The 14841-nt window shown below is 49.0% G+C and overlaps 1 protein-coding gene across 4 annotated transcripts; it reads right to left on the bottom strand.

The window, feature by feature from the left end:
* Positions 1–7745: 7745 nt before the first annotated feature.
* Positions 7746–14625, bottom strand: LOC123123153 (casein kinase 1-like protein HD16). Of its 4 annotated transcripts, none has more exons than XM_044543612.1 (18): positions 14141–14625; positions 13812–14063; positions 13576–13695; positions 13277–13405; positions 13032–13105; positions 12873–12945; positions 12538–12593; positions 12387–12458; positions 12197–12291; positions 11954–12026; positions 11752–11881; positions 11421–11636; positions 11151–11281; positions 10371–10545; positions 10196–10286; positions 9449–9606; positions 8889–9077; positions 7746–8801 (listed from the first exon to the last, which is right to left on the bottom strand). In XM_044543612.1, the coding sequence occupies exons 1-18, from the start codon at positions 14366–14368 to the stop codon at positions 8634–8636; spliced, it is 2430 nt and encodes an 809-aa protein (XP_044399547.1). In that variant the 5' UTR covers positions 14369–14625; the 3' UTR covers positions 7746–8633. The 4 variants fall into 4 exon arrangements, with proteins under 4 accessions (XP_044399547.1, XP_044399548.1, XP_044399549.1 ...); XM_044543613.1 differs by having other exon boundaries at positions 12873–12942; XM_044543614.1 differs by having other exon boundaries at positions 7750–8727.
* Positions 14626–14841: the final 216 nt, after the last annotated feature.

The raw sequence follows: 14841 nt of genomic DNA, 5'->3' as shown, positions 1-14841 counted from the left end.
GGTCGACAAGGATGCGTACTACTTCAGAGTGGTACGTAATCCTGTCTTGGAAGTCATGTTGCTAGACAACAATGAACCTACGAGCTATGGAGAAGCGATGGTGGGCCCGGATTCCGACGAATGGCTCGAGGCCATAAAATCCGAGAGAGGATCCATGTATAAAAACAAAGTATAGACTTTGGAAGAACTACTTGATGGTCGTAAGGCTGTTGGGTGCAGATGGATTTTAAAAGGAAGACGGACAATGATGGTAAGTGTCACCATTAAGAAAGCTCGACTTGTCGTTAAGATGTTTTCCGACAAGTTCAAGGAGTTGACTACGATGAGATTTTCTCACTCGTAGCGATGCTAAGAGTCTGTTGGAATTATATTAGCAGTTACTGCATTATTTATGAAATCTTGCAGATAGGATGTCAAAAACCATTGTTTCCTCGACGATTTTCTTGAGGAAAGGTTGTATGTGATACAACCAGAAGGTTTTATCAACCCTGAAAGATGCTAACAAGTATGCAAAGCTCCAGCAATCCTTCTAAGGACTGGAGTAAGAATCTCAGAGTTGGAATGTACACTTTGATGAGATGATCAAAGATTTTGGGTTTATACAAAGTTTATGAGAAACTTGTATTTCCAAAGAAGTGAGTGTGAGCACTATAGAATTTTTGATGAGTATATGTTGTTAACATATTGTTGATCAGAAATGATGTAGAATTTCTAGAAAGCATACAAGGTTATTTGAAAAGTGTTTTTCAATGGAAAACCTGGATTAAGCTACTTGAACATTGAGCATCAAGATCTATAAGGATAGATCAAAAACGCTTAATAATACTTTCAAATGAATACATACCGTGACAAGATTTTAAAGGAGTTCAAAATAGATCAGCAAAGAAGGAGTTCTTGGTTGTGTCACAAGGTGTGAGTATTGAGTAAGACTCAAGACCCGACCACGACAGAAGAGAGAGAAAGGACGAAGGTCGTCCCCTATGCTTTAGACGTAGGCTCTACAGTATGCTATGCTGTGTGCCGCACCTGAAGTGTGCCTTGCCGTGAGTCAGTCAAGGGGTACAAGAGTGATCCAGGAATGGATCACATGACAGCGGTCGAACTTATCCTTAGTATCTAGTGGACTAAGGAATTTTCTCGATTATGGAGGTGGAAAAGAGTTTGTCGTAAAGGGTTATGTCGATGCAAACTTTGACACTAATCCAGATGACTCTGAGTAGTAAACCGGATTCGTATAGTAGAGCAGTTATTTGGAATAGCTCCAGGTAGCGCGTGGTAGCTGCATCTGCAAGATGACATAGAGATTTGTAAAGCACACACGGATCTGGAAGGTTCAGACCCGTTGACTAAAAACCTCTCTCACAAGCGAGATATGAACAAACCCCATGGGTGTTGGATTCATTACAATCACATAGTGATGTGAACTAGATTATTGACTCTAGTGCAAGTGGGAGACTGTTGGAAATATGCCCTAGAGGCAATAATAAAATGGTTATTAATGTATTTCCTTGTTCATGATAATTGTCTATTGTTCATGCTATAATTGTATTAACTAGAAACCGTAATACATGTGTGAATACATAGACCACAAAATGTCCCTAGTAAGCCTCTAGTTGAATAGCTCGTTGATCAATAGATGGTTATGGTTTCCTGACCATGGACATTGGATGTCATTGATAACGGGATCACATCATTAGGAGAATGATGTGATGGACAAGACCCAATCCTAAGCATAGCACAAGATCGTGTAGTTCGTTTGCTAAGAGCTTTTCTAATGTCAAGTATCATTTCCTTAGACCATGAGATTGTGCAACTCCCGGATACCGTAGGAATGCTTTGGGTGTACCAAACGTCACAACATAACTGGGTGGCTATAAAGGTGCATTACAGGTATCTCCGAAAGTGTCTGTTGGGTTGGCACAAATCGAGACTGGGATTTGTCACTCCGTATGACGGAGAGGTATCTCTGGGCCCACTCGGTAATGCATCATCATAATGAGCTCAATGTGACTATTGAGTTAGCCACGGGATCATGCGTTACGGAACGAGTAAAGAGACTTACCGGTAACGAGATTGGACGAGGTATTGGGATACCGACGATCGAATCTCGGGCAAGTAACATACCGATAGACAAAGGGAATTGTATACGGGATTGATTGAATCCCCGACATCGTGGTTCATCCGATGAGATCATCGTGGAACATGTGGGAGCCAATATGGGTATCCAGATCCCGCTATTGGTTATTGGCCGGAGAGGTGTCTCGGTCATGTCTGCATGGTTCCCGAACCCGTAGGGTCTACACACTTAAGGTTTGGTGACGCTAGAGTTGTTATGGGAAATAGTATGTGGTTACCGAAGGTTGTTCGGAGTCCCGGATGAGATCCCGGACATGACGAGGAGCTCCGGAATGGTCCGGAGGTGAAGATCGGTATATTGGACGAAGGGTATTGGAGTCCGGAATTGTTCCGGGGGTACCAGGCTATGGCCAGCATGTACGAAAGGGGTTTCGGGGGCCCCGACAAGCGTTGGGGGGCCTTATGGGCCAAGGGGAAGGGGCAAACCAGCCCACTAAGGGGCTGTGCGCCCCTCCCAACCCCTCTCACGTAACCAGGAGAGGTGGGGGCGCCACCCCTAGGGCAGTCGCCCCTCCCGGCTTTGGGGGCAAGTTTCCTAGGGGGTGGGGGCGCCCAAACCCATCTAGGGTTTCCCCTGGCCGCCGCCTCCTCCTCTAGATCCATCTAGAGGGGCCGGCCCCCTCTCCCCTTCCCCCTATATATAGTGAGGGGGTGGAAGGGCAGCCACGCCCTTCCCTTGGCGCAGCCCCTTCCTCCTCATACATCTCCTCCGTAGTAGTAGTGCTTGGCGAAGCCCTGCCGGAGAACCACGAGCTCCATTGCCACCACGCCGTCGTGCTGCTAGAGTTCTCCCTCAACTTCTCCTCTCCCCTTGCTGGATCAAGAAGGAGGAGACGTCCCCAGGCTGTACGTGTGTTGAACGTGGAGGCGCCGTCCGTTCGGCGCTAGATCGGATCTTCCGCGATTTGAATCGCCGCAAGTACGACTCCATCAACCGCGTTCTTGTAACGCTTCCGCTTAGCGATCTTCAAGGGTATGAAGATGCACTCCCTCTCTCTTGTTGCTAGCATCTCCTAGATTGATCTTGGCGACACGTAGGAAAATTTTGAATTATTACTATGTTCCCCAGCAGACAGCTCGGTACTCGGCCTCAGCACTCGAACGGGAGAAAGTAGGCTGCCGTTTAGAGGACCAGGAGACCAGAGAGTCACCGAAGAAGACACAATAGCCAGACGTGGAACGTCGAGTGTCTGGACAGCCAGCCCAATCCGCGTCAGTATAGGCAAGAAGCTCAGTCGAGGCGGATGCACGGAGACGAAGACTGTAGGTCGGGGTGCCACGAATGTACCGAAGAATGCGCTTGACCAAAGACCAGTGAACATCACGGGGCGAGTGCATATGCAAGCAAACTTGCTGCACCGCGAACTGAATGTCTGGTCTGGTGAGCGTGAGGTACTGAAGAGCGCCCACAATGCTGCGGTAAAGAGCGGCGTCAGTGGCAGGCTGGCCAGCGGTGGCGGAGAGCTTCGGCTTGGCCTCAGCAGGTGTGGCGGCTGGCTTGCAGTCAGTCATGCCGGGACGGTCCAGAAGATCAAGAGTGTACTGTCCCTGATGCAGAAAGAACCCAGTGGCATTAATGTGGACGTCGCACATTAATGCCAAGAAAGAAGTGCAACGCTCAAAGATCCTTCAGCCGAAACTCAGAACCGAGACGACCAATGATGTCGCGAAGAAGATCCGCTCGGGAGGCAGTGATGACAATATCATCAACATAGAGCAGAAGCATAGCCACATGATCAGCCCGATGGAGCACGAGCAGCGATGTGTCAGAGGTTGTGCTGCGAAACCCGAGAAGACCAAGGAAGCCGGCGATGCGCTGGTACCAGGCGCGCGGGGCCTGTTTGAGGCCATATAATGACCGTGACAACAGGCAGACATCATCCGGTCGCTGAGGGTCAACGAACCCAGTCGGCTGCTGACAGAGGACTCGCTCCTGAAGATGGCCGTACAAAAAAGCATTGTTGATGTCGAGCTGATGTACGGGCCAGTGACGAGAGGCAGCCAGCTGAAGCACCACACGAATCGTGGCGGGTTTGACAAACGGAGAGAAAGTCTCAGAGAAGTCAATGCCGGCACGTTGTGCAAATCCACGAACAACCCAGCGAGCCTTGTACCTGTCCAGAGAACCGTCCGGGAGGAGTTTGGGACGAAAAACTCACTTGCCCGAGATGACGTTCGCTCCAGGCAGACGAGGAACGAGGGTCCAAGTCCGGTTGGCGACAAGAGCATCGTACTCAACGCGCATAGCGGCGGTCCAATGCGGATAACTCAACGCAGAACACACCGATCGCGGAACCGGAGAGAGGGTTGTGACGCTGAGGTTGTGGTAGCGCGGATTCGGCTGGTGCACACCGGCCTTGGCGCGCGTCACCATATGATGGTAAGGCGGCGGGGGAGGCGGGCATGGACCGCGGCGCCGAGGGGCCACAACAGCCGGCTTGGATGACGATGAAGATGCTGGCGAGGCCACGGGTGTTGATGTCGAGGGCGTTGGCGAGACATGAGAAGGCCCGGCCGACGGGGCCGAGAGGGCCAGCTCCTCCGGAGCCAACAAGGAGCCAGAGGGCTCGGTCGTAGACGGCGATGAGGGCGCAGTCGGGCCCGAAGTGGTCGGCTCCTCCTGAGCCGACGAGGCGCCCGAGAGCCCAGCTGGGGGCGCACTCGACTCCGCCAGAGCCGAGGGGCGGCGGCCCGGCGAGGCCTGGGAGGCCGGCTCCTCCAGAGCCAAGAGGCGGGGGCCCGGCGAGGCCATGGAGGCCGACTCCTCCTGAGTCAGCGGAGGAAGCGCCGAGGGCGACGAGACGGCGGGTGACGAGGCCGCAACCGCGCCCGACCGGCGAGGTGGTGGGAGCGCAAGGGCTCCACGAGTCCGTCGAGGAGAGGCGTCCAGAGATGGCGAGGGACGCGACGCTGCCTGCTGAAACGGAAAAACAACCTCATCAAAATAAACGTGCCTAGACACGATCACACGATGGGACTCCGGGTCGTAGCAACGGAAGCCTTTTGTGTTTGGTTGGTAGCCAATAAAGACACAAGCGATGGAGCGAGGCGCCAGCTTATGTGGTGTCGTGGCGGTGATATTAGGATAACAAAGGCAACCGAAAACATGAAGATCATCATATGACGGAGGTGACCCGAATAAGAGGTGATGAGGGGTGTAGTTCCATCGGGGTTTGCAAGGCCGGATGTTAAGAAGAAGGGTAGCTGTGGCGAGAGCATCGGGCCAAAACCGAGCAGGCATGTGTGCGTGGAAGAGCAATGCGCGAACACTCTCATTAAGAGTGCGGAGAACACGTTCGGCGCGACCGTTTTGCTGAGATGTGTATGGACATGTGAGGCGAAAAATGGTGCCATGAGTGGATAAAAGGGTGCGAATAGCGAGGTTATCAAATTCCTTTCCGTTGTCGGTTTGAAGATGGGCAATGGTGCGGTGAAAGTGGGTGGCAACATAGGCGTAAAAAGCATGAAGGGAGGAAGCGACGTCGGATTTGCGGCGCAACGGAAAGGTCCAAGTGAAATGAGAAAAGTCATCCAAAATCACAAGGTAATATGATAAACCCGAATTGCTAGGAGATGTCCAAACATCACAGTGAATAACATCAAAAGGAAAAGTAGCAATGGATGATGAAGTTGAAAACGGCAAACGAACGTGTTTTCCTATGCGACAGGCATGACAAGTGTGTGCCTCCGATTTATTACATGAAAAAGGAAAAGTCTGCAAAACTTTATGAAGAGCGTCGGCGCCGGGATGGCCAAGACGAGCATGCCAGAGAGAGACGTCGGCGTGGAGAGCGACAGGACCACTGCTTGTCGTTTGGCCACACGGGTAAAGATCACCGGGGGAATCACATCGGTGCAGAACCTTCCGGGAGTGGGCATCCTTGACAGAAAAACCATGTTTGTCAAACTCAACGGTAACAGGATGTTCACGAGTAAGAGTACGGACAGAACATAAGTTTTTGATTAAGGATGGAGACACAAGCACGTTATTGAGAGGTAAGGAAGATGATGAGAGAGGGAGGAAGGACGCGCCGTGGTGGGTGATGGGAAGCGTAGATCCATCACCAACAACGATGCGAGAAAAAAAAGGGTACGGAGAGACACGAGAGAGGATACCCGGGTTTGACGCCATATGAGCAGCGGCGGATGTGTCCATGTACCAGTCCCCGCCGCCGGAGTAGTTGCTTGAGGAAGGGGCGGCGTGGAGGGCGGCTAGGAGCGCCGGGTCGTAGGTGTAGCCGGTCGGTGCAGCGCCGTAGGGAGTGACATGGCAGCGCCGTGAGCCATGGTCCCGTTGTACGCCGAAGAGCCGCCGGGTCCGGAGCCACCCGGCGCGGCCAAGAGGGCCTGATGAAGACCCGGGCGAGGGCCAAGTAGGCCCAGAGCAGGCGCCCGCGGAAGGGGCATCGAGTAGGCGTGCACCACCCCCGTCCAGGGGTTGTACCCCGTGAGCCAGGGTGGGGGTGCCGCGGCCTGAGCAGGAGCGGGAGGAGCCGCCTGGCGGGGCTGAGAGCTGCCGTTGCGGCCGCGGCCGTCGCGACCTACCCGCCTCTTCTGGCGGCCCTGGTCAGGGGCGGCGGGCGGCTGTGGAGCCGGCGCGTGGGGAGGCTGCGGGAGGGCGGCGGGCCCCTTGACAGTGCCGGCGTGGAGGGCGGCGAGAGGAGCTTGCCGCGCCGCGTGACGAAGACGCTTCTCCTCCATGCGAAAATGCGTGACCGCCTTGGCGTACGTCAGCGTGATGAGGGAGAGGTTGGCGGCGGATTGGCCGAGGTCGGGGTGGAGGCCGCGAAGGAGGTTGGTGAGGAGGACGGAGTCATCGATGTTCATGCCGACGTCGCGGAGCTCATCCGCGAGAACCTTCATCCGCGTGCAGTACTCGTCGATCGAGAGATCGTTTTGCTGCATGGTGAAAAAATCACCTTGGAGGAAGACACGGCGCTAGAGTTGATTGTCGAGGAAGAGGTCGCACAGCCGTGTCCACATAGCGTACGCCGACGGATCACGGGAGTTCACCATGTTGAAGAGACCTGGAGAGATGGTGAGAAAAAGCCACTTGACGATGCAGGCATCCACAGCAAGCCACTCGTCGTCGTCCTTCATGTCGCGGATGTCGACGCTGCCATCAACATGCTCGATGAGGCGGAAGGAGCGCGAAGTAGGTGCGCCATGCGTTGTAGGAAGGAGAGCCGAGGTCGAGGACGACGGGAACGTGGTCTTTGATGTGGAGCTCATTGAGGCGATCGGAGGTGAAGGCAGCACCGGCGAAGGAGCCGGCGTCGGAGATGTCGGGTTTGGAGCGAGACATGGTGGTGGCGTCGACTGGAGAGTGGTAGGGAGAGGCGGCGGTGGCTACAGAGGAGGGAGTAGCGGCGGCGGTGTGATAGGGTTTAGGGTTTGGTGTGGCAGCGGCAGCGGCTGCTATAGGAGGAGTGGCAGCGGCGGCGGCGGCGTAGGAGGGTTAGGGTTTTGGTGCGGCGGCGGCGGCGGCGGGGAGAGAGGGGCGACGGCGGCGTGAGACGCGGCGGCAGCCTAGAGCGGAAGCGAGAGAGATCGGTAGAAAACTGATACCATGTAGAAGACTATAGGATGCAACTCAATTGTATTCCATCGGAGTCGGTTACAATATATACAGGTGGTGTCTTGCGTGACAAGCCAACTAACCCTACAGTATCTCTAGAGATCAATCTATGCCAGGCTAGAGATAATAGAAGAATCAGTCAGAAATAAATACAAAGATATCACGTTTCAACAATTTTTAATAACACTATTTGGACATCTATTACTCAGGTGTGGAGACTGGTTCACAGAATGCTCAAATTCTGGGTGATTCTGACCCCGGAAGCAAGCAAACCCCAGGTGGAGGCGTTCTTGAGTGCGCTGGCGAAACTGCTCCAACGACCCTTGATGATCTTGTGTGGCTGAAAACGAAGAACACAAGGTTTGATGTGTGGCGCAAGCTGGGACAACCTTGAAATCTCTGAAGACGGAGGCTTCCATTCCCCTGCCAAGAAGAGGGACACTGACAACAAAACCATGGTGAACAGCCCTGTGTCCACCCTCGCAATCTGCTGGTCGCCCCAAGCGGCTTTGGCACCGCCACTCAAATTCAGGAGGGGAGGGGGTGAGATCGCGATGTGATTCGACTGCCATGTGGAGTGCGGTCAAAAACCTGAGCTCTAGCCACCTAGTCTTATCGGGCTCGTTTTAAATTTCCTTATGTTTTCGCTCTGTCCATCAGCTCCGCTGTTGAGCATGGCTGTAATAACTTTTAGGTTGAACCTCTGAACTCTAGCTGTGTAAGAAAAGACTCTGTATGGTTTCATTCTTGTTAATGGAACCGGGGAGAGGCCTCCCTGTTCTTCTAAAAAAAAACATATGGTCTGGTGCGTTTCTACGTAGCTCTCCATATGATTCTTTACAATCAGAGCCGCAGGTTACTGCAAGAGGCCAGAGCCAACCATTTGCAACGTAAAATCCCAAAAGAATCCCACCACTCGTTAATTCGCCTTGCTTGAAGGTCCAACGCAGCCGTCAACACGCAGTTCGCCCATGGCAGATCGAGGTGATGTATAGGTCCTTCGCCCATTGTTCCTGAGAGTTTGGCGTCCCGAGGTTAGGTTCACGCATGCGAACCAAGATGACATAGCATAACTATGAATGTGGCGCTAGATTTTGAAGTTCATTCGGTTAGCAACATGCAAAGGCCGAGGGTAATCCTCCTTTTAAAAAAAAAGGAAAACATGCAGCGATACCTTTGTAGCCTTGCTGGGGAAATCAGAAGTTAGAAAAGTTTCGTCCACTGGTATCGTCCTGGACTCCTTGGTTATGCTCATGATAAAAGCGGCTTGGTCGGGCGTGGCTGCACATGAGGTTATTCTGTAACCGGCGCCGTATTGCTGATGGATCCCTTCACTTGGATACACAAAATCTATCTCAACAACCTGCAGAATGCAACACAGATTCAGTTTCACATGATCACATCGGGCCATTGACCTGATATGTACGAAAATTCAGACTTCGCACCACCCTAAACAATTACTGATGTTTTGGTAAAAAAAAAAGGAAGCTGCGCAGAGCACTGGTTCTCTAAGGTTAACTCTTAACTGAGCCATTTTTGCAGCGGCATATGTTTGCAAGTAGATATTTTACATGCAAAGCTCAGACAGCTAGTTGTTCAGAAATACACAATTTAAAGCCATTTTAATGAATGTTCGTCACCGATGAAATTATAACATATGGGGAACCATTAAAATCGTGAAAAGGATTATTCCCAAATGATTTATCGCAAAGGAGTGCAGGCACATGTTTTGACCTGGTAGGAGTAGTCTGTGTTCCTCGACGTGACAACACCCCAACGGTTCCCAGCAGTACCCATACATGTTACATGAAATCCTTCTTTCCACTTTTTATTAATCCACTTATAAGGAAAAGACTCACTGACTTTGTATGACTGCTGTGTGTACGGAGTCCCTGTAATGGTATCAAAGATCAGATTCGAACTATACATGGAAAGAAAGGGACCAGCGAGACATCAAGGATGTAGACAGTAGATACAATTAGGATGATGTCATGTCACATGTAAATATTGAATATAGAAAACTGGCAACTGTTAAGTTTCACGCACCAACCACTAGAACCCAAAAGTTCAGATCCGTAAATATGAAATTCAGACGAATACGACAAGCCAAGGCTCCGTTGAAAAAACCATTGAAGATAGTAGAAAACTGGCAACTGTTAAGTTTCATACACCAACCACTAGAACCCAAAAGTTCAGATCCGTAAATATGAAATTCAGACGAATACGACAAGCCAAGGCCCAGTAAAGAAATACCATCAGAAGAACATTTACTCCTCGATCCACTGCAATCTAATGTGGTAATCTCTCTTGCTCTAACACCACAAAAGTTGTGTGATCAAACATTTATGTGATGCATCGTATGAAAGCATACTACTTTGTCTCATACATATAGCAGTATTCTCTTCAAACATTTAATCTTCATAAAAGGGAGCAGTTTGAACAAATGAACAGTTGTCGATAGAGAGCAGGAAATTCACAAACCTTTGGACATCACAACCAATGAGCTTCCATTGGTTGCTCCAGCTATTGCAGTTATGTAGAAGTTCTTCTCCCACTGCTCCATAATCCAATCCTACATACAAAGTTAGAAACAAGATAGTGTCAAGATTCTGGATTATCAAAAATCCAACAATAGGGGACATAGAAGGTACCGCACCTTCTGTAGGAAATTTTGTGAAAGATCGAAAACTTGAGAAGAAAAGCCGGTCCCAGCATCCATGATAAGAGCCCACACATTTTTTGAAGAAGCTATACAACTAATGAACACGCCATCTTCATAACCATTTTGTATGTGATGAGGCAGCCTTGAATCAGCTATATTATAGTGGTATCTATCAAAGGCAGAAGAAATATCTTCACAGTTACATTAGTTAATACCATATTTGATTTAGGAAGGAGATAAGACATTGATCAATAACTATTGAAATAGGTATACTAGGCAGGCCTCAAATGTCTCGAACTCGGAAACAAGCAAGTGAGTGTAGCCAGACAAATAGGACTATAGGAGCTACGTAAGCTTAAATCATAATAAGCGAAAACCAAACCCTTTCATCACAAAAAACTAGCATGAATGGCTTAGTTACAGAAAAGCATAATAGTATAAGTTTTGGACAATTACTTTTACAGGGATACCAGGTACAATTAAGGTCATGAATGTGGATAGCATCTAAAAGTGGAGTTCACACCAAGAGATATCACAAGTTTGCAGCATCAATTGCCTCAATGTAGTTTTTGTTTCACCACATACACCACAAAACGTTAACTGGAACTCCATATATTTTAAATAAAACAAATTAGAGGTATAGAGCCATATGCTCATATAATCCAGCTATTTCGAGCTATCTAATACTTAATGTCAGGTATGAAGAATACGCCTGAGCATGCAAACAAAAAAAGTGAATACTGTTTCACTATTTTCATGTTTAAAAACAATTACCGCTGCTTCATGTTCTGCCTAGCACTATAAATCGAAATCCATTGAGTTGCAGGGCTCCCCAACCGAACTTTTTCCATAGGCTGTTCATCTTCTTCAAGATTTGCAGCAATTCTTCCACGTTTATGTCCAACCTATAATTTGCAAAGCAGAGGCATGGCCACATATAATACAACCGAATTAAAATAGTGAGAACCTCCATTTTCTTCAAGATCTCCATTTGCACAGCAGAGGTAGAGCATAAATACATGTTGTGGATAAAGCAGTACAAACCTCTAGATCTCCAGCGATCCTGATGGGTCTTGAAGCAGGTCCGACAATCAAATCATCAAAGAGAGAAACAAGTTTTTGGTAGTTTGGCTCTTCATCAAATTTCATAGTAGTAACCAACTCAAGAAAATGTTTGAATGGGGCTGGACAGAAGCTACACAGCACCTCTGGTGAAATCTCCATTTTCTTCTTACAAACAAGAAAGCTATTGTTATCTCCCTGCAGTAATAAGCCATCAGCACAAAAGTAGGTTCCTGCAAAAAAACACACTAAAGAAGGTTGAAGAGAGCGAGTAGTAAAGCCGTGTCGACTTGTCAAGAACATTGAAGACTACCTGATAGCCTTGCCATGGCAAGCTTCCTCGTAATAAAAATATAAGGGTGTATGCCAGTGACTCCAAATCACCCCTCCTACTGCCCGTACGACCTAAATGGGCATGGACGCTAGCATAGCTAATTGTTCCCCTGGGAAATGTCAAAAGTAAAGAAGTTAAATTTGTACCATAATTTTGTACAGAAAAAGTAGTAAGAACAAACCTAAATATGTCTGGCCTCTGATCATACTGAACATGCATACTGGATGATCCTCTTTTCCATTTCCAGTTAGATGCTGAAAAAATTTAGTATCAAAAGAACCATGTGAAAAACGGTAGTGACGCATGAAATGCATCAACATTCTATAAAGTAAGCCAATTCCTCTGAGCAAAGGGCACAGTGCGTTGAGAACATCAGACTGAATGTCTTCATGTACAGATGAAACTACCGTGTGTAATGGCATACCTAAACCAAAATTAATGAGAAAAAGCTTCTTTTCTTGAGCGGATCCAGGCTGACCAAGCAAAAAGTTTTCAGGTTTTACATCACCATGTATAAAGCTGGAAATAATAGGAGGAGCAGCAAGTGTTAACAACGAGGAATATATTTTTTTACAGGAAATGCATCTCAAAAACATCAAATGGCTTTAAATAACCCTTTGGAGTGAATCTTCTCAAGAATTGATATGGCGTCGATGGCAATACAAGCAACCTTTAGAACTGACATCCTGTTAGGGGTGTTGATACTTTCAGTAAGGAGAACGGAGAACAAAGCAGAGGAAGTGAAGATTGATAAGATATACTTACTCCTGTCCTGCTGAATGCCAAACATCCCAGAGGCTAGGACCAAGCAGATCCATTACCTGAAATTACGAAATGGGGGTTCAGTGAAAAGATCATAATGAGTTGAGAGGCCTTTCTGAATGCATTTTTTTTCCAGAAAGTTAGAGGCTACTTGGTTCGCTGCCAAAGTTTGGCATTGCCAATATTTGGCAAAACCAAAAATTGCCAAAAGTTGGCAACTTTTTGAGAGGTGGACAATAACCAATTGGTAGCCAACCAATTGAAGGCCAAACTGTTAGACTTGCCAACAATTGGCATGCCAATTATTCGCACCAAACCAATTAGGCCCTTAAACTCACAAGAATGTAGTAGTCTCCTTGGCAACCCTTGTAGTGTATCGACGGTATGCCATAACAACCATTGAGAGCCCTGCTAACATAAGCATAAAAATGCCATGCTCCACCAAGAATTATATAAACGAAAAAAATGGATGAATGTGTATAGTTCTTAGTTCTCACTGATAAACTTGCCACTCATATGGGGGGTCACAGCTACCTTCCCTGCTTCTCCGATGCACAAATTTCAGTGCAACCTACACGGTATTGATGCAGGAAAGTGTTTTTTAGATGAAGGAGGATTTCGTCTAGTCTCTGCATCGACTGATGCACAAACCAATGTAAATTAAAGTGGAATACAGATAAGATATTCATGAATCAAGAACAGATTTGGTGTCCATCTAAGGCAAGTAGATAAGAGATTGAACCTCAATTGCATTCCGACCCTTGTACCCTCCACTGGGCATACCTAATCGTCTGCCAACATAGACCTTGCCAGAGCTACCTTTACCCAACTTCCTACCAGTTATATATATTGGGGAGTTACCTACTTCAACCTGCATCGAATAGTTCAGTCATATTTAGGATTTAGGTGCTTAATTCATGGAATGGAAGTAAGCTCATGTATATAAACTGTTATTGGCAGATCAGTTACATGTCTTAGAACCGATTTGGTGGGAATCTGAACACATCTAGCTAGATCCACAGGAAAGTTAGGAAGGCATACCCTCTCTGGCACTGGCAGCATTGCCGTGGCTTCGTCTTTGGCGATAATTTCTGGGGGATCATTTCCTCTAGGCTGCGAAGCTGGGCTTTCACTTCGGTCAATGGCAGAACAATTAACAGCCTACAAAAACAATGAAAAAATAAAGAACAATTAACAGCCTACATATAGAATCAAATACTTGATCAATCAGTGTGAAGAAAGGGAGTGTGCAAAACAGAAAATGAAGCCATGTATACCCTCTCAGCCTGTGGCGTTATCATGGCTTCACTCGCAAATCTATCGGCCGCTCCGCGATCTATTCCCAAATTTGCAGGTTCCTTGTTCAGACCGTGGTCACCTGCACCGGTAGCCTGTCGTCCAGCGACGCCTTCAGGGAGGTCCCCGCGAGGCTGCTCCTGATCGGTATGCGCATCACCAGTAGCCCTGAACCTCATTCCTCTTCCTTGGGCAGCGCCACCACGTCTCCCCCGTGGAGCCGCATTGCCAATCTGAAGAGCAATAGAAGCTTGCAAGTGTCGCTGACCGAAGAGGGGAAAAAAATCAACAAAGGGGAAATCGTCCGTACCCTTCCAGGCAGCCGCGTCATGGCGGCATCGCCATGTGCAGACTGTGAAGTTCCGTCGGCGGCGCTTTCACCGCCCCGTCTCGAGCGATCGGCAGCCCCGCCGCCGCCCTCGTCGTCGCCAGCTGACTTGTTCAAATCAAGGTCGGGCCGGGCGGGAACCGTGCCAGGCGGCTCGGGGCCGTCGCCGGGGTCGCGCATGGACGGAAGGACGGTGGCCGCCTCGGACATGGCAGCGTAGCGGGTCGGCAGAGTGGGCTTGATGAGCGGGGAGGCGGAGGATGGTGCCTGGAGGGTGGGATATAGCAGCAGCTGCCTCGGGGTGGCGGGCGGTGGAGGGCCGGCATTGATGGAGGCGTGGAGGGAGCAGGAGCTGCAGCAGGCGGCGGCGAGGGGGCAAAAGAGGGGGATGACATGACCGGCGCGCCTTGGAAGTTGTGGACAAGCAATGCCGTCGGGTGGAGTGGAGACAGCAGACAAGGCTTGGATCTGCTGCCGTGTGCGTGCGCAGACCCATCATGGGCCCACCTTTGTATACAAGTGTTTGCATTTCCCTTGCAAAAAAAAAAAAGTAAAAAAGAAGTACAAGTGTTTAAAGGTGAAATACGCAGTATTTGTTTTTTAGGGGATATACGTATAGGGCGTTTTGGATCTCGGCCTCCGTGGAGGCCGAATTTGTGAAAAAATCAGAATTCAAAATTTTT

This window comes from Triticum aestivum, chromosome 5D (assembly GCF_018294505.1).
Source record: "Triticum aestivum cultivar Chinese Spring chromosome 5D, IWGSC CS RefSeq v2.1, whole genome shotgun sequence".
In the NCBI taxonomy this organism is placed as follows: Eukaryota; Viridiplantae; Streptophyta; class Magnoliopsida; order Poales; family Poaceae; genus Triticum; species Triticum aestivum.
Note: the sequence above shows the minus strand (reverse complement) of the source record. Positions and strands in the feature narration are given on the sequence as shown.

Excerpts from the sequence above, each read along its gene's own strand:
- LOC123123153 (XM_044543612.1), bottom strand. The coding sequence starts at position 14,368 with ATGTCCGAGGCGGCCACCGTCCTTCCGTCCATGCGCGACCCCGGCGAC. Across the intron at positions 10,287-10,370 it reads CACAAAATTTCCTACAGAAG|GATTGGATTATGGAGCAGTG; the intron begins GTGCGGTACCTT and ends CTTTGTATGTAG. Across the intron at positions 9,607-10,195 it reads ATTGGTTGTGATGTCCAAAG|GGACTCCGTACACACAGCAG; the intron begins GTTTGTGAATTT and ends ATACCATTACAG.